This window comes from Eptesicus fuscus, chromosome 13 (genome assembly GCF_027574615.1).
Source record: "Eptesicus fuscus isolate TK198812 chromosome 13, DD_ASM_mEF_20220401, whole genome shotgun sequence".
Lineage (NCBI taxonomy): Eukaryota > Metazoa > Chordata > Mammalia > Chiroptera > Vespertilionidae > Eptesicus > Eptesicus fuscus.
In genome coordinates, this window is record NC_072485.1 from 77,906 (window position 1) to 103,979 (window position 26,074).

The 26,074-nt window shown below is 43.5% G+C and overlaps 1 protein-coding gene across 4 annotated transcripts in view; it reads right to left on the bottom strand.

Moving 5' to 3' along the window:
- Positions 1-26,074, bottom strand: part of ARHGEF12 (Rho guanine nucleotide exchange factor 12) — a 250,615-nt gene that overhangs the window by 35,955 nt on the left and 188,586 nt on the right. For all 4 annotated transcript variants that reach the window (XM_008150189.3, XM_028158388.2, XM_028158387.2 and 1 more), the window contains 2 exons: positions 24,798-24,944; positions 23,759-23,844 (listed from right to left, as the gene is read on the bottom strand). In XM_008150189.3, the coding sequence (XP_008148411.2) occupies positions 23,759-23,844; positions 24,798-24,944 (233 nt within the window). The remainder of the gene's footprint in view (positions 1-23,758; positions 23,845-24,797; positions 24,945-26,074) is intronic.

Genomic DNA, 26,074 nt, shown 5'->3' on the forward strand with positions numbered 1-26,074 from the left:
CCACCAAACCAGAATTATATGAAATGCTGAAAGGTATTCTTTAAGAAGAGGAAGAAGAAGAAGATAAAGATAAAAATTATGAACAACAAATACGTATCTATCAACAAGTGAATCTAAAAACCAATGGAATAAAAAATCTGATGAACAGTGTTAACTGGTGGATATAATAGAATCAGGGGCATAGAAAGGGAGTGGACTGACAATTCTTGGGGGGAAAAGGGGAGTGTGGGGTGCGGGAAGAGACTGGACAAAAAGCATACACCTATGGGATGAGGACAGTGGCGGGGAGGTAAGGGTAGAGGGTGGGGTAGGAACCTGGTGGAGGGGAGCTATAGGGGGGGGGGCAAGGAGGAACAATTGTAATAATCTGAATAAAGATTTATTAAATTAAAAAAAATACAGAGACTAAAAAAGCAATCCCATTTACCATCGCACCAAAAAAATTAAGATACCTAGATATAAAACTAAGGAGGTAAAAGACCTATATGCGAAAAACTACATGACACTGAAAAAAGAGATAGAGGAAGACGTAAACATACCAAGTTCATGGATTGGTAGAATCAACATCATCAAAATGTCCATACTACCCAAAGCAATCTCCAGATTCAATGCACTCCCCATTAAAATACCAACGGCATATTTCACAGACCTAGAAAGAATTTTCCAAAAATTCATCTGGAATAAAAAAAGGACCCTGAATAGCCACAGCAATCCTGAGAAAGAAGAACAAAGTAGGAGGGATCTCAATACCAGATTTCAAGCTGTATTACAAAGCCACTGTTCTCAAAACAGCCTGGTACTGGCACAAGAACAGACATTTAGATCAATGGAACAGAACAGAGAACCCAGAAATCGACCCAAACCACTATGCTCAATTAATATTTGACAAAGGAGGCATGAATATAAAATGGAGTCAACAAATGGTTTGGGGAAAATTGGACAGATACATGCAAAAAAATGAAACTAGACCACCAACTTACACCATACACAAAAATAAACTCAAAATGGACACAGGACTTAAACATATGATGGGAAACCACAAAAATACTAGAGGAATCCACAGGCAACAAAATCTCAGACATATGCCAAAGGAACTTTTTCACTGATACTGCTCCTAGGGCAATGGAAACTAAAGAAACAATAAAAAAATAAAAAGCTTTTACACAGCAAAAGTAACCATCAACAAAACAACAAGAAAGCCCACTACATGGGAGAACATATTTGCCAATGACATCACCGATAAGGGTTTAATCTCCAACATTTACAGGGAACTCATACAACCTAACAAAAGGAAGATAAACAATCCAATCAAGAAATGGGCAACAGACCTAAATAGACACTTTTTGAAGGAGGACAGAAGGAAGGCTAAGAGACATATGAAAACATGCTCAAAGTCACTAATCGTCAGAGAGATGCAAATCAAAATGACAATGCGGTACCATCTCACTCACACCTGTCAGAATGGCAATCATCAACAAATCAACAAGTAAATGATGGCAAGGATGTGGAGAAAAAGGAACTCTTTTGCACTGCTGGTGGGAATGCAGACTGGTGCAGCCACTGTGGAGAACAGTATGGAGTTTCCTCAAAAAACTAAAAATGGAACTCCCATTTGACCCAGTAATCCCACTTCTAGGAATATATCCCAAGAAACTAGAAACATGAATCAGAAAGGATATATGCACCCCTATGTTCATAGCAGCACAATTCACCATAGCTAAGATTTGGAAACAGCCTAAGTGCCCATCAGCAGATGAGGGGATTAAAAAACCGTGGTACATCTACACAATGGAATACTATGCTGCAGTAAAAATAGAAGGAGTTCTTACCATTTGCAACAGCATGGATGGAACTGGAGAGCATTATGCTAAATGAAATAAGCCAGTCAGAGAAAGACAAATACCACATGATCTCACTCATTTATGGAATATAATGAACAACATAAACTGATGAACAGGGACAGATCCAGAGGCAGAGAAGCATCGATCAGACTGCCAGACCTCAGAGGGAAGCTTAGAGAGGGTGGGCAAAAGGAGGAGAGATCAATCAAAGGACTTGTATGCATGAATACAAGCCTAACCAATGGACACGAACACCAGGGGGGTGAGGGCATGACTGGGGGGGTGGGGGGGGTGGGAGGTTAATGGAGGGATGAGGACACATATGTAATACCTTAATCAATAAAGAAATTTTAAAAAATAAAAGTAAAATTTAAGCTTAATAAAAAGGAGAAATTTGAAAATCTCTCCCGCTACTATATACAAGATAAACTAAAAGTTATTGTTCAAGCATTAAATCTCACCATTAATGAGACACCATAAGTAAAAAGAGAGTTACTTTTACTTGAAATGTATGCATGGCAGTATTGGCCAGCATCCAAAAATCAACCAAGTTTGTTGCTCTGTTTAAAAGAAAGAAAAAAAAAAATTTTAAAGAAACTCCCTAAATGTAGCTTAAAGATCACTCTGAGGAAATAAAGGGAAATGTCCTTCAAAATATTTAGAAACTGTAATTAAAAGTCAATATATTAGGCCTTAAAAAGTAGAAATACAGAAAGAATTGTCTTACAACCTTAAGTGACTTTTTAGAAGTTATTAAAGGACATTAATTAATTAAGACCGTATCTAAAAATCTCTATGGAAGAAATGACAAATATGTTACTCAATTAAAATGACTCAGTGACACAAGCTGTCATTTCCAGCAATCTTGTAAAAAGTGGAAAATTCAGCACATTACAGGAATACCATATAATTCCCAAGGCCAGGCAATTATAGAACGCCAACATCAACGTCTAAAATCCAAACATGAAAAACAAAAAGGGGGGAATATGGAGAAATCACCTGTAGGTAGACTACACCAAGCTTTAATTACTTTAAACTTTTTCACTTGTGATGCTGATGGCAAGACACCCATGGAAATAAACTGGTGTCAGAATAAACAGAAGGAAAATGGTCTGGCTTAATGGAAAGATCCCAAGTCTGGTTTATGGAAGGGCCCCAATCCCCTGTTAACATTTGGTCAAGGGTACACTTGTATATTTCCAGAAAATTTCTCGAAGCCCATGTGGATTCCCAAAAGAAATATTAAACTTCAACATGGATCCGAGGGAGGAACTGACCAGGTTCATGAGGACCTTGCACCTGGAGCCACACCTTACAGCTCCAGACAATTGACTACCCCAGCCACAGAGAGCAGCAGCCCCAAGCAACCCACTGAAGATAAGTAGTGGGAGGAGAACAAGACAAATAGCCCAGAGGTGACCTGGGGGATGGTGAAGAAGATGGTCCAGAAAGCTGAGCGAATTTGTGAGGAGACCAGAACCCCAAGAACGCCTGAGAACATCTTTCTTGCCCTGCTAGCAGTCATCAGCTGTGCGGTAATACTACTAGGGACAAAATGGGGAAGTATATTGGACTTATGTTCCTGACCCTCCATGGGTGAGACCCCTTTCGTGGGCTGATCCCCCGCTTAGTATAGTCACCAATAATACCAAGCACCTTGGTCACCCAGGAGGACTATGGGTGGGGCAAGGAAGTATATGGGCAAAGTATAATTACACGGGTGTTGCCACTTGTAGAATTAAAGAGAGGCTTCTGGTTAGCATGGAGACCAAAGGAGAGGGAATAAAAAGCCCAAATACACCTCCTATCACTACTTGCTCCGGGGAGAGGTACAGACAATGTAACATTACTAAGTCATCCCCACCTCCTACTCTCCCCCCCAACCCCCCCCACCCCGCGCTAAGCATTATGTAAAAAGTTTTATGAATGGCACCCCACAGGGGAAGAAATCAATTGGCAAGACTGTTATAGTGACCACCCACCAGCAGCAAACTTAATAACAGTTTTTCCTTTGTGGATTGGGAGCCCCTATGGGTCTGCATATAGTAACAATCGCACCCTAAAATGGAAGGGGGCCGCATCCTATCATTATGTTGAAGCTAATCACTCCATCTCACGGTATGGTGGAGGATTTGTTGGATCTCAATTACAACATGACAATTGGCCCCTACAAAATACGCAATGGAAATTAGCTGCTGCACCTGCACCTATAAAATGGCATAGTTTTAACTATAGCTCAAATAACTCTATTTATACCTTATGGGGAACTCCCAACAAGACAGTATTTACCACCACTTGTGTATTTGATCCTTTTGTACTCCTCTCAGGCCCCATCTAGGTGCGCCTTAATGCAACAAGCCATCTGTATGAGGTGTCATGCCCAGGCTGCACACTATCCCATTGTATTAATTCTGCATTCACAAAAGATTCCCTCATGATTTTAAAACAACCGGCTTTCGCATGGGTTCCTACTAACCTCACCGAGCCTTGGGAATCTCATCAAACCTACCAACTGTTACATGACCTGGTAAAAATCTTAAAATGACAAAAAAGATTTCTTGGAATGTTAATTGCAGGACTCTTTGCTCTGGTAGTGTTACTTCTGTAGGAATTACTGCTTCATCCATGGTACAAACTGTTCGAACTTCTCAGTTTGTACAACAAGTTAAGAAAAATGTAACTAAGACCTGTCCATACAAAAAAGAATTGACAGTAAGTTTGATGTAGAATCATTGACACTAAAGTCTACAGTCCTGTGGATGGGTGATAAAATCCACAGCCTAGAGCAAAGAATTTCCTTACCGTGTCATTATAATTTTTCCCAGATTTGTGTAACCCCCATTCCCTATAATAGTACCTCACACCCTTGAGAATCAATAAAAAATCACCTTCTTGGTGCTTGGGGTAAAGGTAATACAACCCTTGATATTTTAGAATTACAATAGCAATTACAACAGAAGTAGAACTATCCCAGGCAAACTTAAAAACTAATTCCTTAGATGCCTGACAGCAATTTAAAAAGGTTATGAAAGAAATTAATCCCTTCCACTGGATCTCCTTACATTTGCCTCTTAGCATAACCACTATTGCCTGTATCATTCTTGTTCTTATATGTTACTAGAGGCCCGGTGTATGAAATTTGTGCACGGGGTTTTGTGTGTGTGTGTGTGTGTGTGTGTGTGTGTCCCTCAGTCCAGCCTGCACCCTTTCCAATCTGGGACATCCCTCTCACAATCCAGGACTGCTGGCTCCCAACCGCTCGTCTGCCTGCCTGATTGCCCCTAACCACTCCCTGCCAGCCTGATCGACACCTAACTACACCCCTGCCAGCCCAATTGCCCCTAACTGCACTCCCCTGCTGGCCTGGTTGCCCCTAACTGCGCTCCCCTGCAGGCCTGGCCGCTCCCAACTGCCCTCCCCTGCTGGCCCGGTCACCCCTAACTGCCCTCCCTTGCCAGCCTGGTAGCCTCTAACTGCCCTCCCCTGCAGGCCTGGTCCCCGCCAACTGCCCTCCCCTGCAGGCCTGGTCCCCCTCAACTGCCCTCCCCTGCTGGCCTAGTTGCCCCCAACTGCCCTCCTATACCGGCCTGGTCACCCCTAACTGCACTCACCTGCAGGACCAATTGCCCTCAACTGTCCTCCCCTGCCGGCCATTTTGTGTCCACATGGGGGCGGCCATCTTGTGTGTTGGAATGATGGTCAATTTGCATGCTACCTCTTTATTATGTAGGATTTCTAGTCTGCAGATGCGGAATGAAGAGTTTTGATAGGACTTGAACCCTTCAGGCGGCATTCACTTTTCAAGATTTATTAAGGAAATGAAAAGCGGGAGATACTGGCAGCTACCCATTGTCCACACTATTAGGAAAATGCAAATAGGAACCCAGAAGGCTGATGGACTTGAGCTTTGGCAAGGGCTAAAGCTATGCACCGATAGCTCTGTCAAGAAAATGGTGGCTCAAGCAATTTCCTGACGTAATAGTCTCAAAGTGAATCTTTACTAATATTTACTGACCTTTAAGATAGTCTGTCTGCTTCCGGATTGCCTGCCTGACTAAGGACGTGTGTATCTAGAATTGAATAAAAGCTAACAGGGCCTGGGCCCCAGCTAAGCCCTTCCACTAGAGAATGGCTCTCCGCCTGGCCCCTGTGATTCCACATTCATATTTCTTGTCTAGTCTCTTCGTTTGGGCGCAGCCCTTCTCCAGGTCCTGAACCCTAGCCATGTAGGTTGCGGCTTTCACATACAACCTCAAGCAGAGATCAGGTGTCCATAAGGTGAACTTAATGGACGAATAAAAAAATTCTCCAAAAGTAGTTAAGAGAGTAAATTTAAAAGCCTATTTATGATTTTTGCTTTTACTATTTCTGGCCAACATTTTCCCCTAAATTAACCATCTATACCTAACAGTTACTAACCAAATTGGTTGGTCCTTTCCAATTGTTTTATAGGTAATTACACTGGTTAAGATCACACTTCTTTGGGGAGATCCAAGGTGGTGGCAGAGTAGGTAACAGTAGCACTCACCTCCTCCCAGGAACAAACCAGAATTATAAGTAAATTACAGAATAATCATCCTGAATGACCCACTGAAGCACTAGCTGAAGAGACTTCTTATAACCAAGGACTTATAGAAGAAGCCACGTGGGGATTGCAGGAAGGTGGAGATGTGAGAAGGGCTGGCCTGCATGTGTAGTGGTTGACAATTTGTAGGAGCGTCTCAGGTGCAAAGATCCCCTGGAGAAAGGGGTCTCAGCCCAGGTTGGGTCACTCACCCCAGAGCGGCAGAGCCGGAAAGAGGAGTCCACGTCACAGGTGGCTGTGGATTCTACCCACCAGGGAGAGACAGGGTGTGCTAGAAACCGGCGCCTCTGAAAGGGCCCCTGCTCCAAGTCCTGCGGCCACTCATCCTGGGCTCTGGAAGGGCAGGCAGCTCAGAGTGGACTGGGGCCCTAAGGGAGACACTGAGCTATACGGCTTCAGGCAGAGGCTGAAGGATTGGTCAGGGCAGTCTGGAATGTAGTCACAGGAGACCCCAGACACCCAGATCAGTTTCCCTACTCGCCAGTCCCTGTGACGAGTGCACTCCCCCATGGCCCACAGATGCATCTGCCCTGGGCTGGGCACCCATACAACCCCAGCCCGGGGAAAGGCAGCACCTCGCAGCTCCCTGCAGCCCTGACAGCGCGTGTCCACAGAGCAGGAGAAGGCTCACCCCTATTTTGTAAAACTACTGTTGGAATTCTCTGCTGTTTTTTAGATGGCCTCTTATTCTAAAAAATAACTTTTCTTTCTAGCCTGCTTTAGCCTGCTTGAATAATGAGGAAGATAAACTGAGCTGTCTGACCTTGTAGGCCAGAGACCAGATATGCCCATAATTTCAATGCCATGCCAGGTGCATTTTTTAATTGGATAGAACTGTGTTGTTTTCAAGGCCATCAGCGAGATAACCACTAAGCACACGTGGGGCTGGCTCTTTAATAAGAGGGGAAGTTCTGCTTGTAGCCTTGCTTAGAATTTGAATTCATTTTCTCTGAGCCCGCCGGTGAATAAAGTGTGACTCCAAACTCTCCGAGCACTGCTTGATTTAATATGGTTCTCTGTAACATTATTGGTTCCCTGAGATTCCAGGAAAACCAACCGTGCCGGTCTTTTTGGCCTCCAGTGAGTGGAGTGGGTTTGGGGCCCGGGGGCGCTGGACAGGCCTCCGGGAGGCGCCGCTCTGCTGAATTAGCAGAATTAAACCAGGGGACTCTGGGCGCTCCCGGACCTTAGCCCAGGACCCAGCTGGCATCTGCAGAGAGTGGACAGACACGGTAAGGTAGGGGCCCCAGTCAGGCCCACTCCAAGTCATATGGCTTCCTCAAGCAATTAGTCAGGAATTGGGTGGACTGTTTAAACTCTGAGTGGATGTCTGGTGAAAGTGTGTGAGTGTGGAGTGAGGGGGCCTGCCCTCTCCTCTCCTTTGTGTGGCTCCACGACTTCAGTTACAGAGTCCGAGTGGGCCCCAACCTGTGGTTCCGCGATTTGTCATACGGCATAACAGTGACTCACCCCCACGTGGAGGTGACCAGGCCCGGGGTTTATACGGGTGAACCTTAGCTAAGACGAATCTAAGCTCCCAAGGGACACGGCCAGGCGGGCATCTGAGTGAGGATCTGTGAAAACAGGTCACCCCTCCCTTGTCTGTCTCGTGCCACCGATCATCATGGGGTCGGGACAGAGTAAACGCACTGTTCTCAATTGCATGTTGAAAATTTTTAAAAAGGGACGTGATTGGGATTATGGAAACAAAATGAACTGAAACACCGAGGAAATTCTGTGAAGTGGAATGGCCAGCCTTCGGGGTCGGCTGGCCCTCGGAAGGCTCTTTAGATGAAGGATTGTTCAGGGCAGTCTGGAATGTAGTCACAGGAGACCCCAGACACCCAGATCAGTTTCCCTACATAGACAGCTGGTTAGAAATTGCTCAAACCTTGCCACCTTGGACCTGTTCTGCGTGTGTAAGAAGGGACAGAGTAAGGTTTTAGTAGCAGGGCAGGTGCAGGCTAAGGAGAGGCGGGCAGGGCAGGTGCAGGCTAAGGAGAGGCAGGCAGGGCAGGTGCAGGCTAAGGAGAGGCAGGCAGGGCAGGTGCAGGCTAAGGAGAGGCAGGCAGGGCAGGTGCAGGCCAAGGAGAGGCAGGCAGGGCAGGTGCAGGCTAAGGAGAGGCAGGCAGGGCAGGTGCAGGCCAAGGAGAGGCAGGCAGGGCAGGTGCAGGCTAAGGAAAAGCAGGCAGAGGGAAAAGAAGCAGGTCCCTCAGAAGGAAGTTCAACCCCCTGTTCTGCTAGGACCCCCCCACCCCAAGGAAGTCTCGCCAGTTTTACCACCTGCATATGAGCCACAGGCAGTACCAAGTGCTCCCCCTGCTTGCCTGGAACGTCCGAAAAGTCTGGAAACGCTGCCCCCCTCCATGTCCCCTCAACCGGGCTCTCCAGAGCCAGTTGGGCGGCCCTTGCGTTCAGCCAGTCAAGGGCCCAAACCACAACGGGCAGGTCAGATGCCTCTCAGGGAGATTCGGGGGGCCCAAGTGCTTGGTGAAGATGGAACCTTACAGGAAGGAAGGCCGGTCTATTATCAGCCCTTTACCACAAGTGACATTCTGAACTGGAAGCATCACACCCCAGCTTATTCTGGAAAACCTCAGGCCATGGTAGATCTCCTAGAAACGATTTTGCCCAGGTCCCGGCAGGGACATTAGCCCGAACTCAGAAGACAAAAAGACCAGGCTAGAAAGATATCGGCTGGCCTTCCTCCAGGGGGTCAGGGCCGGAGCCAAGAAGCCCACCAATATGGCTAAAATCTCTGAGGTTTTCCAGAAGCCTGACGAAAGTCAAGCAGCTTTCTATGAGAGACTGTGTGAGGCATATCGGATCTACACTCCCTTTAACCCTGAGGCCCCAGACATTCAACCCATGGTAAATGCCGCTTTTGTAGGCCAAGCCCAGCCTGACATCAGGAGAAAATTACAGAAGCTGGAAGGGTTTGAAGGAAAAAATGCTAGCTAACTGCTAGAGATAGCCAACAAGGTTTTCATCAACCGAGACAGTGTGGCAAGGAGGGAGGAAGAAAAGAGAATACAAAGAAGGGCCAATATAATAGCAGCGGCTTTCAGAGGCTCAGGCCTCCAGACAGATCAGCAAGGGAAGCAAGAATACAGACCAGGGGAAAAGGAACAGCAAGCCTGAGACGAGACCAGATGCCTATTGTAAGGCGACAGGACACTGGAAGAATGAATGTCCCAAAGGACAAAGTAAGAAAACTGGACCCCCTTTTCCGCCCAGTCGCTATCAATCAGAGCCACCTGAGGCAGACCTTGTTGGGCTGCAGCAGCTGACTCTGACTAGGACAGACCGGGCTCATTTCAGCTGGGCCCCCACGAGCCCATGGTCCGAATGAAAACTGGGGGCCAGACTGTGGACTGTATGGTTGTACGGGAGCGGAGCACTCAGTAGTCATACAGAAGGTAGCGCCTCTCTCAGGAAAGGAAGTCATCATGGAATACTCCCTCTTGCCTGTCAAAAAGCCTGGGACTAATGACTACCGCATGGTACAAGACCTGCGTGCTATTAATGAGGCTGTTATAACCTTGCATTTAACGCTGCCAAACCCCTCCACACTTCTAGGACTCATTCCATCAGAAGCGGAATGGTTTACATGCCTAAATCTGAAAGATGCCTTTTTCTGCCTCTGATTAGCCCCATTCAGCCAGCCCCTTTTTGCTTTGAGTGGGAAAACCCAACTATGGGGGCCAAGGAGCAGTTCCCCTGGCCCAGACTGCCACAAGGATTCAAAAACTCCCCTGCTCTCTTAGTGGAGCACTAGCATCTGATCTGTCTAAGTTCCCAGGACAGGACTTGGGGTGTGTTCTACTTCAATATGTAGATGACCTCCTACTGGCCAGCTCCACACGTGCTCAGTGCTGGGAGGGGACATGAGCCCGCCTGAGACCTTAACTGAAACAGGTTATCGGGTGTCCAAGAAAAAGGCACAGATTTGTCAGAAGGAAGTCAAGTATCTAGGCTTCCGGATCACCCAAGGGAAACGAAGACTAGGGACTGAAAGGAAGCAGGCAGTATGTGCCATCCCAGTCCCTAGCACCTGGCAGCAGATTCGGGAATTCCTGGGAGCAGCAGGGTTCTGTCGAATCTGCATCCCAGGGTGTTCAGACCTGGCCAAGCCTCTCTATGAAGCTTTAAAAGGGGAAGAGAAGGCACCCATTGAATGGGGCCCCCGAGCAGGAGAAAGCCTTCATCAGCATAAAGACAAAGCTCACTGAGGCCCCAGCACTAGGGCTACCAGATGTGACACGGGACTTTAACCTCTTCATTCACGAGAACAGCGGGGTAGCCCAGGACTTTGGAGGTTGGCGACGACCAGTAGCCTATCTCTCCAAGCAGACTGACCCAGTTGGCTCCGGGTGGCCCCCGTGTCTCAGGGTCTTTGCAGCCATGGCATTATTAGTCAAAGAAGCAGATAAGCTACCCTAGGATAAAACTTAAATGTAAAAGTACCTCATTCTGTTATTACCCTAATGGAAGCTAGGGGGCAGCACTGGCTGACTCATGCTTGGGGGCCTCAACCAAGGGCTATATGTGAAAATCCAAGGGTACGACTAGAAGCGGTAAGAACTCTTAATCCTTCTACCTTTCTACCCGTTGCTGAGGGGGCCCCTGAGCATGATGGCCTGGGATTCCTAGAGGAGGTTTACTCCAGCCGGCCAGATCTAACAGATAAGCCCCTACAGAATCCGGACTTGGTACTGTTCACAGACGGCAGCAGCTTCTTAGATGAAGCAAAAAGACGAGCCGGGCATGCAGTGGTGTCAGACTGTGAGACAATCGAGGCACAGGCCCTGCCTGAAGGATGTCAGCGCAGAGGGCAGAACGTTGGGGCCTCGCCAGAGCCTTAGAGCTCAGTAAGGATGAGCGTGCCAACATCTACACCGATGCACGCTATGCCTTCGCTACCCTGCGTGTCCATGGGGCCATATACGAGGAAAGGGGCTTCTGAGGGCGGGAGGAAAAGGAATAAAAAACCAGAATGAGATGTTAAAGTTACTAGAAGCAGTCTGGGAGCCCAAAGAAATAGCCGTCATCCATTGCAAAGGTCACCAGAAAGGGAAGACTCAGTGTCAGAAGGAAACCAGCGTGCTGACGCCGCAGCCAAGCTGGCTGCCAAAGAACAAGCAGCACCGGCACGGATCATGTTGGCCCCGAATTACCCGAACCTCCAAAGTACACTCCGCAGGAGGAGGAATGGGCCCAGCAAGAAGGGGGCAAGAGAACGAAGGAAGGCTGGTGGATAGTCCCAGAGCATAGGGTCTGTGTCCCAGAACATTAGCCCATAAGGCAGTCCTCCAGCAGCATGAACTCACTCATTTAGGAAAGGCTGCTCTAGAAGCTCTGTTAGGCAGGTTCTACCTAATTGCCCGTCTTCCCTCCTTGTGGGCCTCAGTCTCTCAGCGTTGCCTCCTCTGTGCTCAGAACAATGCCAAACAGGGTCCTGTGGGACCGATAGGAGTTCAGTGCTGCAGGCAAACCCCCTTTGAGGACTTAGAAGTAGACTTTACAGAAATACGGCCTAGCAGAGGGAATAAATACCTGCTGGTCTTTGTTTGCACCTTTTCAGGCTGGGTCCAGGCATATCCCACTCGCACGGAAAAGGCGAGAGAAGTCACTAAGGCATTGCTAAAGGACATAATTCTGCTGGATGGAATGCCTCTGACCATAGGGTCCGATAATGGCCCAGCCTTTGTAGTAGAAATAGTACAACAGGTAGCCAAGGCTTTAGGAATTAGATGGAATCTATATACAGCTTACAGGCCTCAGAGTTCAGGGAAAGTGAAGGGCATGAACCAGACTCTAAAACAGACTATGGCTAAGCTATGCCAAGAGACAACCTTACCCTGGACAGATATCTTGCCTCTTGTACTCCTGCGGGTACGCTGAATCCCGAGGGCCAGGGTAGGTTTTTCTCCCTTTGAAATTCTATATGGCAGACCCCTCCCTTAATTTGGACAAGGGGGGATTTGGGGGAAATAGGAAACTTAGAAATCCAGAAGCAACTACAAGGACTTGGAAAAACTGTCTTTGAGGTCCACAGATGGGTTACTGACCGACTACCCATCTCTCTAGGAACAGCTGTACATCCTTATAAACCTGGAGACCAGGTTTGGGTAAAGGACTGGAAAAAGGAACCCCTCACGCCTACCTGGAAGGGACCCTATCCAGTCATATTAACCACCCCCACAGCTCTTAAGGTTGCAGGACTGAACACCTGGATCCACCACTCCCGGGTGAAGGCAGCCCACCAGCCGTGTGACGCCCAGCCTGAGTGGAAGGTGACCTCTGACCAGAAACACCCCCTGAGGATCACCCTCAAGAGGACGACGGACCTGGCTGATCAACCTGCTCCAAGGAATCCAGAAATGCCCTGCTGAATTCTTCCTTACACTACCCTTTCTTATCTTCTCTTAAAGGCAAAATGCTCTGGTATTTCTGGATAACCACTAAGCGCACATAGGGCTGGCTCTTTAATAAGAAGGGAAGTTCTGCTTGTAGCCTTGCTTAGAATTTGAATTCATTTTCTCTGAGCCCACCGGTGAATAAAGTGTGACTCCACACTCTCCGAGCACTGCTTTAGTCCGGTTCTCTGTAACAAGCACAGGTGGGATGGTCCCCAGGGACCCACAGCACAGACTTCCCGGAGGCTCTGAGGAGGCCGGCAGTCTCCGGTTGTGTCAGCGTCCCAGAGCAAGACTGGGTTGCGTGGCAAGAAGGAGAGGGCCTTTCCCCTCCCACGACCAGTGCCACCTTCCAGTGTGGAGCCTCCCTCCACACGGCCACACTGTGGTCTTCTTTAGCCAGATGAGCTCTGTGGGCCTCAACCCGACACATCCCTGAGACCCACCCACCACTAAGTCCATGGGGCGGCTGGCCCTGGTGGACACGAATACTGTTGCCAAGTGGTCTCAGACCTGACACTGTGGCAAGTTTGACTCGGCATCAGCCTGGTGGACACCACTCCCTATCTGACACTCACTGGGAACTGACCTCAAGCAACTCGCACACTGCCAGAGGCTCTGAAGGCTGGGCTCACGGCAGCCACAGGCAGGCATAGCCCAGCTGTGGGGAGCTGTGGAAGCTGGCCTTGCTGCACAGCGAGGTCCCCTCACGCACATATAGGCCCGAAGCAGATACAAACGGTGGGTCTCTTTGTAGCTTGAAGCAGGTAATCCAGGGCCAGTCGTAGAATCTGATACTGACCTGCACCGGGTTCCGCCCCCAAATCCCCAGAGGCAGCCTCTATTTTCTGGAAGAAATTTGGGGAGAGAGCCAGCCAGAGACTAGACTGTGGCTTGGGACAGAGGATCAGAGCTACTGAATTGCTGGGATATCTACCCCTCCTGCTGTGATCCCAGACAAAAGGGGACAGTGATGGGTTGGAAATCTGAGCAGGTACTGCTCAGTTTGATGGCACGGGGAGTCGGACATTTGGCCCAATGGGAGCCAGCTGGTCCAGTCACCAAGAGACTGGAGTGCTAAGGGGAGCTGATTTTTTTTAAAATCCTCAGCTTAGGGAGAGGAAGGGTGAGAAAGTGAGTGAGTGAGAGAGAGAGAGAGAGAGGAACACATCAATCAAGAGAGAAACATTGATCAGCTGCTTCCTGTATGCACCCCGATGGGGGATGAACCACAACCTAGGAATGTGCCCTGACGAGAATCAAACCTGCAACCTCACTGGTGCACAGGAGGACGCTCCACCAGCTGAGCCACTTCCTGGCTGGCACTGGCTTTCTCCATCTGTCCTATTTGGTTTGGTGGCACAGGGGGCCAGGACATCAGGAGAGCTGAGTGATTGTGACTGTCTCCTGGGTGGGCTTCTATCCAGGGAACAGACAAGCGTGTGCTGGGCCCTGCACTGAGTTGTGGAAAGCGGACACAGGCGCCTCAGAACAAAAGACTCACACAGGATGTAAGTGAAGGCATAGAAAAATATTCCATGAAAATGAAAAACAAAAAAAAGCTGGGGTTGTAATATATACATCTGACAAAATAGACTTCAAAACAAAGGCCATAAAAGAGGCAAAAAAGGCCAACTACATAATACAAAAAGGATCAACCCAACAAGAGGATATAACCCTGGTAAACATATATGCAACCAATATAGAAATACCTAAATACATAAAATATTTTGGTGGATTTTAAGGGAGAGTTTGACAGTAATCCTATATAATAAATGACTGGTTGCTATGACATGCACTGACCACCAGGGCGCAGACACTCAATGCAGGAGCTGCCCCCTGTTGGTCAGTATGCTCCCACAGGGGGAGTGCCACTCAGCCAGAAGCCGGGTTCCCAGATTGCGAGAGGGCATAGGCCGGGCTGAAGGATCCCCTAAGTGCACAAATTTTGTGTACTGGGCCTCTAGTACAGTCATAATAAAAGACTTTAACACCTGAATGTCATCAATGGATAGATCTTACAGACAAAAAAATCAACAAGGTAAAAGAGATCTTAAATGACACACTAGATCAGATGGATTTAATTGATATTTACAGAACATTTCATCTGCTGCAGAATATACATTCTTTTCAAGAACACAAGGAACATTCTCAAAGACAGACCATTTGTTAGGACACAAAATAATTCTTAACAAATAAAAGAAGATTGAAATCATATATAGCATCTTCTTGAATCACAATGGCATGACACTAGAAATCAACTGTACTAAAAAAAAACAAAACATTAAAACACATGGAGGCTAAATAGTATGTCATTAAACAATGAATTGGATACTAATAATATCAAACAAGAAATAAAAAATTACCTGAAAACAAATGAAAATGAACACATAACAACCCAAAACCTATGGGACAGAGTGAAAGCAATCCTGAGAGGGAAATTCATAGCATCACAGGCCTATCTCAAGAAGAAAAAATCTCAAGTAAACAATCTAACACTACACCTGGAGAATAAAAAGAACTAAACAAAAAATAAATACAAAAAAACAAAATAAAAAAACAAACAAGAAAAGCCCAGAATAAGGGAAAGGAAACAAAAAGATCAGAGTGGAAATAAACAAAATAGAGAATAAAATTAAAATACAAAAATCAATAAAACCAAGAGCTAGTTCTTTGAAAAGATAAACAAGATTGATTAATCTTTAGCCAGACTCATCAAGAAACACGCCCTAGCCTGTTTGGCTCAGTGGATAGAGTGTCGGCCTGCAGACTGAAGGTTCCCAGGTTCCATTCCAGTCAAGGGCACATGCCCAAGTTGCTGCTCGATCCCCAGAAGGGGGCATGCAAGAGACATCATAGAAACACAAAAGATTGTTAGAAAATACTATGAACAACTATATGACAAAAAATAGAACAACCTGGGAGAAATGGACAAATTCCTAGAAACATAAAATCTTTGAAAATTCAATCAAGAAAAATCTGGAGAGAGAAACCAAGATGGCGGCATAGGTAAACACCTAAAATGCTGCCTTGCATAACAATATGAAAACTACAATTAAAAGACAAAATGGACATCATCCAGAACCACAGAGAGGACTGACTGCTGAGTGCACGGGCGGATGAGTGTGCGGCTGGCTTTCTAAAGCGGGAGGGAGACAAAAGCTCCCGACTTCGCTGAACTCCAGTTCACAGCGAGTTTCTGGGAACCCAGACTCATTCGAGGAGAAACTGGACTGTCTGGAAGCAGGTGAAACTCTCTCAGAGGTGCTTGAAGCAATTACCGAGGGACACTGAGACCCAGGGGCCTCATAGGGCAGGGCTGACAGGAAGTCAAGGCTGTATGCTCCGCCCTGAGACTCCACCCCATCCAAGCTGAGCACAGAGGCTTTTGCAATTTTGCAAGTCTGGTCCCATAAGGGTGTCTCCCATCACAGAAGTTCTCCCAGCGTAGACACAGCTGATCCTCACAGCCAATTAGCTTGGAGGTCAATTCCTCCCAGTGATACCAACAACCATCAAGACTTAACTACAACAAGGCTGTGCACACAGCCCACAAAGGGGTGCACCAAGAGTGTCCACCTCAGGTAACTGGGGAGGCTGAGCCACTGGGTCCTACAGGACACCTAGTACACAAAGCCACTCCATCAACTCAGGGAAGCAGCTAAAATGTGGAGACAAAGAGGCAGGCCACAAATGAAGGAAATGGATGAAAGCAAAAGACTGGATACAGAGTTCAAAACCACAGTTATAAGGTTTTTCAAGAATTTCCTAGAAAAGGCCGATAAATTTAATGAGAACTTCGAGGATATGAAAAAGGATCAACTAGAAATTAAACCTACACTGACTGAAATAAAAAATATTATACAGAGACCTAACAGCAGACTAGAGGATCGCAAGAATCAAGTCAAAGATTTGGAATACAAAGAAGCAAAAAACACTCAACCGGAAAAGAAAAGAGAATCCAAAAAGTTGAAGACAGTGTAAGGAGCCTCTGGGACAACCTCAAGTGTACCAACATCCGAATTATGGGGGTGCCAGAAGAAGAGAGAGAGCAAGATACTGAAAACCTATTTGAAGAAATAATGACAGAAAACTTCCCCCACCTGGTGAAAGAAATAAGACTTACAAGTCCAGGAAGCTCACAGAACCCCAAACAAAAGGAATCCAAAGAGGACCAAACCAAGACACATCATAACTAAAATGCCAAGATCAAAAGACAAAGAGAGAATATTAAAGCAGCAAGAGAAAAACAGTTAATTACCTACAAGAGAGCACCCACACGATTGTCAGCTGATTTCTCAACAGAAACTATGCAGGCCAGACGGGAATGGCAAGAAATATTCAAAGTGATGAATAGCAAGAACCTACAACCAAGATTACTCTACCCAGCAAAGCTAACATTCAGAATTGAAGAGCAGATAAAGAGCTTCACAGATAAGAAAAAGCTAAAGGAGTTCATCACCACCAAACCAGTATTATATGACATGCTGAAAGGCACTCTTTAAGAAGAGGAAGAAGAAGAAAAAGGTAAAGATAAAAATTATGAACAACAAATACATGTCAATCAACAAGTGAATCTAAAAATCAAGTGAATAAAAAATCTGATGAACAGAATAAACTGGTGAATATAATAGAATCAGGGGCATAGGAAGGGAGTGGACTGACAATTCTCAGGGGGAAAGGGGTGTGGGGGGTACGGGAAGAGACTGGACAAAAATCGTACACCTGTGGATGAGGACAGTGGGGGGGAGGTAAGGGCAGAGAGGGTAGGGTGGGAACCGGGTGGAGGGGAGCTATGGGGGGGATAAAAAGAGGAACAATTGTAATACCTGAACAATAAAGATTAAATTTAAAAAAAGAAATATAGTTCTAGAATGTTGTATATGTATATCTATATCTATATGTTTATATCTAGATAAAATGTTAATAACGATGGAATTTGGGGTGATTTAACATTGGTGCTTTTTACTTGTTTGTATTTTTTCTGAATAAACATGATTTTCTTCAATAAAAAAAAAAAAGAAAGAAAAATCTGGAAACCTAAATAGATGGATAACAACTAATGAAACTGAAGCAGTAACCAAAAAACTCCAGCATACAAAAGTCCTGGACCTGATGGCTTCACAGGCAAATTTAACCAATCTTTCAAAAAAGAACTAGCACCCATCCTCCTCAACTACGTCAAAAAGTTCAAGAGGAGGTATGGCTCCCAAGCTCTCTGTGGGAGACCAGCATTATTCTAATTCCAAAGACACTGCAGAGAAAGGGAATTATAGTCAAAATCCCTGATGGACACAGAGGCTAAAATCCCCAAGGAAATATCAGGAAACTGATCTAGCAGTACATTGAAATGATCACATACAATGGCCAAGTGGGATTTATCCGGGGATACAAGGTTTGTAATACATTCACAAGTAAATAAACATGATGCATCACATAAACAAAATGAAGGATAAAAATCATATAATATCAATCAATGCAGAAAAACCATTCTACTAAACCCAGTATCCGTTATGATAAAGACTCTCAAAGTGGGAATAGAGGGAACATCCTAAACATGATAAATGCCTTATATTACAAACCTATAGACAACATCACATTCAGTGGGCAAAAACTAAAACCATTTCCCCTAAAATAGGAACAAGACAGGGATGTCCACTTTCACCACTCTTATTCAACATAGTACTGGAAGTCCTAGCCACAGCGATCAGACAAGAAGAAATAAAAGGCATCCAAACTGAAAAGAAGGAAGTCAAATAGTCATTATTTGCAGATGGCATGATTGTAAACAGGGAACCCTAAAGAACCCATAGAAAACTATTAGATTTAGTAAATGAATTTGGCAAAGTAACAGGTTACAAAGTTAATATTCAGAAGTTGGTGGCACTTTTATATTCCAATAATGAACTATCAGAAAAGGAAACTAAGAAAACTATCCCATTTACAATTGCCTCAAAAATAATGCCTAGGAGTAAATTTAACTAAGGAGGTAAAAGACCTGTATTTGGAAAATTATAAGATGCTGAAGAAAGAAATTGAACAAAAAATGTAAATAACATTATACACTATGTTCATGGACAGGAAAAATTAACATCATTAAAATGTCTATACTACCCAAAGCAATCTATAGATTCAATGCAATTCCTACCACAATACCAATGGTGTGTTACATAGAACTAGAAAAAAAAATAATCCAAAAATGTATATGGAACCACAATAGCCCTGAATAGGCACAGCAATTTTAAGAAAGAACAAAGTTGGAGGTATCACGCTACCTGATAATTATAACCCAAACAGCCTGGTACGGGCATAAAAACAGACACAAAGATCATTTGAACAGAATAGGAAGCCCAGAAATAAACCAAAGTCTATATAGTCAAGTAATATTTGACAAAGAAAGGAAAAACAAACAATGGGGTAAAGAACATCTATTCAATAAAGGATGTTGGGAAAATTGCACAGATACATGCAAAAAATTGAATCTAGACCACTTTCTTACAACACACACGAGAATAAACTCTAAATGGATTAAAGACAAATATAAAAACCCCAAACCATAAAACTCCTAGGGTAAACATAGGCAGTAATATCTCTGGTATTTCTTTTAGCAATATTTTTTTCTAACATGTCTCTTTGGGCAAAAGAAACGAAAGAAAAAGTAAACAACAGGACCACATCAAACTAAAACAAGTTTTGCACAGCAAGAAACACCATCAGCAAAACAACAAGACAACCTACTGAAGAGCAGAATATCTTCAGCAATGAACATATGATAAGGGGTTAATATAAAAAATTCATAAAGAACTCAGATATCTCACGCCAAAAAACACAAACAATTCAATTTAAAAATAGGCAGGGGCCTGAATAGACACTTCTCCAAACAGGATGTACAGACGATGGCAAATAGACATTTAAAAAGATGCCCAAAGCCACAAATCACCAGAGAAATGCAAATTAAAACCACATGACACCACCCACACCTGTCAGAATGACTATCATCAATAAATCACCAAACAAGTGTTGACAAGGATGTGGAGAAAAGGGAACCCTTGTGCACTGTTGGTGTGAATACAGATTGGTGCAGCCACTATGGAAAGCGATATGGAGGTTTCTCAAACAATTAAAACTACCTCATGACCTGGCAATGCCACTCCTGAGTATATATCCAAAGAATCCCAAAGCACTAATTTGAAAGGACACATGAACTCCTATGTTCACTGCAGCATTATTTATAATACTAAAGGCCCGATGCATGAAATTCGTGCAAGAGTAGGCCTTCCTTCCCCCGGCTGTCGGCACCGGCTTCTCTCTGGCACCGGGACCGGGCTTCCCTCCGGCTGTCGGCAGGCACCTGGGACCTGGGCTTCCCATGCAGCCCTGGCTTCGTTTGGAAGGTCATCCAGAAGGATATCTGGTCTAATTAGCATATTATGCTATTATGATTATACATAATAACCAAGATATAGAAGCAACCCAAGTGTCTATCAATAAATGAATGGTGTGGTACATTCATACAATGGAATATTACTTGGCCATACATAAGGAGGAAATGTTAACATTTGCAACAGCATGGATGAAATTAGAAGGTATGATGCTAAGTGAAATAGCCAGGAAAAGACAAATACTACATAATTTCCCTTATGTGTGAAATCTAAAGAGCAAAATAAAGAAACAAAATAGAAACAGACCCATAGATACAGAGAACAGACTGATAGTTGCCACAGAGGGAGGGTCTGGGGGACTAGGTGAAAAGATGAAGAGATTAAGAAGTATAAATTGTTAGTTACAAAATAGTCATGGGCATGTAAAGTACAGCAGAGGGAGCATAGTCAATAATTTGTAATAACTGTGCATGGTGCCAGGTGGGTACTGGGAACATTGGGGCAATACTCTGTAGAGTATATGATCGTCTAATCACTATGCTGTACACCTGAAACTGATACAAAGTAATACTGAATGTAAATTATAATCGAAAAATAAAATTAAAAGAATATACTTCTTTTTACATGTACTAAAATAAGTTTTTTTCTCCCATTCTATTAACAGGTTTCTCTACTTTGTTTTAACATGTAGATAGATTTATGTAGTCCCATGGACTCTGAGAAGAGGATCAAGTGCACTTCTATACTATATTAATGATGAATCTCACTGGAGACTTGGTTTGAATACTATTTTATATGAATGTATATTAAACTGCTTAGGAATCAAGGCTGATATCAAGTCCATATGGCTTACAACTTTTTAATCCACATTTGACATGAAAATTGATGCTACATTGTCATACTATAAATTTTTTGTTTCAAGTTGAGTAGTGTGCTTGCTAACAAGCCACAAGAGCTGTTATAACTTTCGCTGCTACACTGACATCCAAAAAACAAAGTGACTCAGACTACCACAGAGTAGCCACAGAATAAGCTAACCTTTTCCAAAGAAATACATCTCCTTAACAACAACAGTCCTCGAGTGGGGCTAAGGGAGAAAATGCTTTTGCAAGTTCAGTAAGGGTGAGATGAGATTGGGTTATGGTTCCCTAACCCTGTTCTATGAGTTAACTTGCTAAGAAGAGATCTTCTACTGGATTGGTAGATTCTAAACCATGATCTCACCATCAATGAAAGCAGTAAGATCAAGAGTATATTTTAGTGAAGTACTTAAATTTATCATTGTAGAATTACCACAATCTTATGGCAAGCTACATATTGAAGTAAATGTCTATGGGCATGTCTAAACAGTTTATGTTCAAACCTGTCTTAAGATTTTGCAGACTACGTGATGTACTTTATTATCCACAGCCTTAACCATAGTACTTTCTTAAAAGGTTTGAATCAAACCCTCTTTCCCATAGGAAGATTTTCTATATGTTCTAATTTAGGTCTTCCTGCTATATAATCCTATAACAACCTGTATGCTCCCCTTATTCTAACACTCATTGAGACTGAAATAACTAAGGACAATTTCCCCATCTCCTATATAATAATAAAAGCCTAATATGCTAAGTGTCCGGTCAGCCATTCAACAAATCAAAGCATAATATGCTAATGATATGCTAAGGCTGCTCAACCACTCGCTATGACATGCACTGACCACAAGGGGGTAGATGTTCCGTAGATGTTCCAATGGGTAGGTTAGCTTGCTGCCAGGGTCCGGCACATCAGGACTGAGTGAGACAGGCCGGACACACTCTGGAGCCCTCCCAGGCTCCAATCGTGCACTGGTGGGGTCCCCCGGCCTGGCCTGCTCCCTCTCGCAATCTGGGACCCGCCTCCTCCCACCCCCCCACCCCCGGGGGATGTCGGAGAGCCAGTTTCGGCTCAATCCCGCAGGCCAGGCTGAGGGACCCCACTGGTGTACGAATTTGTGCACTGGGCCTCTAGTTAATTATAAGCTTCATTAACCTTTTGCACTCGGATGTCGAGTGTGACTCGACACGGTTAGCATCGGTAGCAGCTCGTATGTCGAGCCACACTCGACACGTAGTTTCACTGTGGGGGGAAGGGGGATTTTTGTCTATTTTTCCAGTATCTTTTCTTGTTTTCATTAGCATGAAAGGACAAGTAAAATGTAAATGCTGTCTCAACTGATGCCAAAAAAGAAAAAATGAAAAACCGATAACACATGTGAAATTTATTAGGACGATCTTGTTGGAGAATTCAGAGATGGTACACTAACTTCCAGGGGTAGATTATTATCCACTAACTTAGAGCAATGTTTAGATGAAAAGCTCCATATAATCACACCTCACCCTAACAAAAAACACAAAGATTGTGTTGTTTGTTCTAACAGAAAAATCAAAGGAGGAAGAAGAGAGACGATTTATATTTGCGAAACATGTGAATGTAAACCAGGTCTTCATGTGGGTGAATGCTTAAAAAAATATCACACCATGAAAAATTATAGAGATTAAAATTACTCTTTGAATGTATCAATAATGTGAAATATAAAAAAATCCAAATAAATAAGTTTGTATGAAAAGAAACTCCAGTTTTTTATTCTACTGCCACGCTTTGTAAAATCTGGGGTATTTAAAAAATTAAATCCCGAGTAGAATAAAGGAATCGAGAAAAAAGCAAGCGAGTGCAAAGGGTTAAGGCAGGAGCCATGTCTGTTTTGGTTCCTACTGTATTTCCCAGCACAAGGCTTGGCAAATAAATATATATTGAGAGGTCTATATGGACAAATAGTCAGAAAAAAACAAGAACTTGATAAATAGCTACCAGAGACTCTGAACTCCTTTATTATATTACCAGAGGCCTGGTGCACGAATTCGTGCATGGGTGGGGTCCCTTGGCCTGGCCAGCAATTGGGGCCATCGGGGCCGTCTCACCCAGTCCCAACTGTCGGCCGGCCAGGGGGAGGGATCGGAGGAGGTTGGCCAGCCCGGGCCACGGGAGGTTGGCTGTGGGAGCACACTGACTACCAGGGGGCAGCTCTTGTGTTGAGCATCTGCCCCCTGGTGGTCAGTGTGCATCATAGCAACCAGTCAACCTGTTGTTGTAACGGTCGCTTAGGCTTTTATATATACAGATAAATAAGACAAAGTAATTTTCACTTGTCTACTTTTGTGATGGTAGTTTTGGAACTACAATTGTCTAATGCTGTGCAGTAAATTCTGAGATATGGACAGCAGCAGAGAGCTAAAATTGTACATCAGTTAAATTACTTTTATGATGATCTATTTTATGCTTATATTCTTTAAAACACAAAGAAATAATGTTTGGTGAAAAAAGAGCACTTAGTTGGTTGAGCACTTAAAAAAGAAATTAACCAAAGAATATATATTCCAGACTCTTCATCTTCACATTACCTTTGCAAAATAGATGACTTTGCATTTTTGGAAATGTTAATTACTTAACCTAGAATCTGATAATAAAATATCTATAAAAGTATTAAAATAAAACAGCAAATTTCCTTACCCAGGTTAGCAAATCTTCCCCAATTTGATCAATAACAGAAGTCTCATTCCTCTTTCGAACAGTCTTCATCTGCTCATTCAACCCAACTCAAAGGGAAAAATAAAATGAAAAAAAAAGTAAGCATACACACATTACTGATAGTACCAAGAACTTAAATTAAAAGGAAAAGATTCAGAGTAGTATAACTACTTCTAACTCCTTAAATATAAATCAGGACACAATTCTTATACATCTAGATATTGTGAGCTCTATCTGAAAAACAGATGGTAAAGCACAAAACAATGTGAAAAATAGCAAATTAAATACAGGCTAGGTATATATAATAGTCATTTAACTTCAAGATTCCATCTATAACATACTTATAAAGCACTTGAATGTAAATAATGCAGGTCACTCTGCCTACTGTCCCTCTGAAAATGTGTATGTTCACAGGCAATGAACATAATCTAGTCTGAACTTGACAATGTATGTTGGTGAAACCTAAAATCACTCCCGGACAAGTGAAAAGGCATTCATATGGTGGGCAGGTGTTGAAAGATGGTGATGGCATTCCTGGTGAAAGAAAGATGAAACATGAAGGGACACGGGGAACAGTGACTCAAGAGCGAGGAATGGACACACTAACAGGAAGTCCGCGATGAGCAGCACCAGGAGAGCTTCCCTGTATCTACTCGAGCGTCCCAAGCAAACAATAAAACAATGGAGTGATTTAATTCCTGAAATGACACCGCCATGGGTTGTTTGTTGTATATTACTATTTTCAACATGCATTTATACACATATATTACATGGGATATATATTTTTAAAAACATATACACTATAATTGATAGGAAATTTTCAAGGGTAGTTTTGACTACTCATGTTTTTCAGCTTAGACACTGACATTAGATCCCAAGTCCTGTGTTAACACTTTGAATATAAAAGGCTGATATGGGAATGGGGTGGAAGGTTTATTCAAAGATCCAATCACTTACTTAAGTTGTACTCTTTTATATAATGGAAATGTTAGGGACAAAGATCAGAGTCAATTTCTCTTACTGTGAAGTTGAAGAATATCTTCCAAGTTTGAAAAAATTTTCCGTAGTTCTGAAGGTGACAGAATTCCTTCTCTGCACACTCGCTGGTAGAACACTTGATCAAGAACCTTCAGTGTTCGAACATGAGCTCTTTCAGTGTAAAATAATTCTAAACAGAAAAGAAGTAAATATAAAATGTGGCCTTACTTAGAATAATTCTATGAAAAGTCTAGTTCCTATTTCACACCACACAGTTATTACAATATTATAGCCTATATTCCTATAGGCTTCAGCTGGTATTAACTAGCAAATAAGTTACATAATAATCATTTGTAGTTTAGAGAAGGGAAATCATTTTTTTTTATTCCACAGAACTTGCCTACATATTGGCTCTACGAGTTTAATATTGGCAAATGAAAAACATCATTATAAACTGTTTTGTACTTAAAAGTTAACAGTGTACTCCAAAACTCCTCTATCTTTTTAAAATAGTAGCCACACCCCCAACTTTGCAGGGGCCTGAACCCTCACCCCTTCTGAGGGAAGTCTCCTGCCCCCATGGCTGCTTAACTTCCCATGCCCAGCTCAAATCGGGACCCGGGTAACAGACCGAGACTTGGCCGAAAGCAGCTGCCCTCTCACTCCAACAAGACTTGTTTGAGTTGTCTTGAACCCATGGGGTGGGGAAGTGGGTTTTGATATCTAAATCCAGCCTACCACCAGGAATGCTCAGGGCCTACTCAAGAAGGCAAATAATCCTTTCCACTAAAATTTACAGGGTAAAATAAGATTGTTGTTAGAGTAATAAATTTGACAGTAAAATAGTAGTCAAGTTTTCAGGCTAATTTAAATTGGCTAATTGAAATAAGTGAATATTCTAGAAAAATTAATTATACTGGACAAAAAGCAGTTCCTAAAGTGTTAACTAAAATTTTTATTGGTAGTTCATCTCATGATAAAATTGCGTAAAGCAGTCATATTATAGTGCAAAAAATTAAAATTTAAAAGCTATCAAGACTACATTGTAAAATTTTCAAAAGCCTCCTAATATTTAAATCAAAAAAGGGGGGAAAGTAGAAGAATATCATGTAAGGAAAAATATCCTGTAAGTAAATTACATCTAGAAAATTTGTACTTTAGAAAATTAATGCTAACAACAAGACACCCATGAAAAACACACATGGTGTCAAAACAAGCCAGAGGAAAATAATTTGGGCAAAAAATGAAAAAGGATCTCAAGTCAAATTTATAGAAAATATTCCTTTATTAACTTTTGGTCGAGAATATGTTTGTATATTT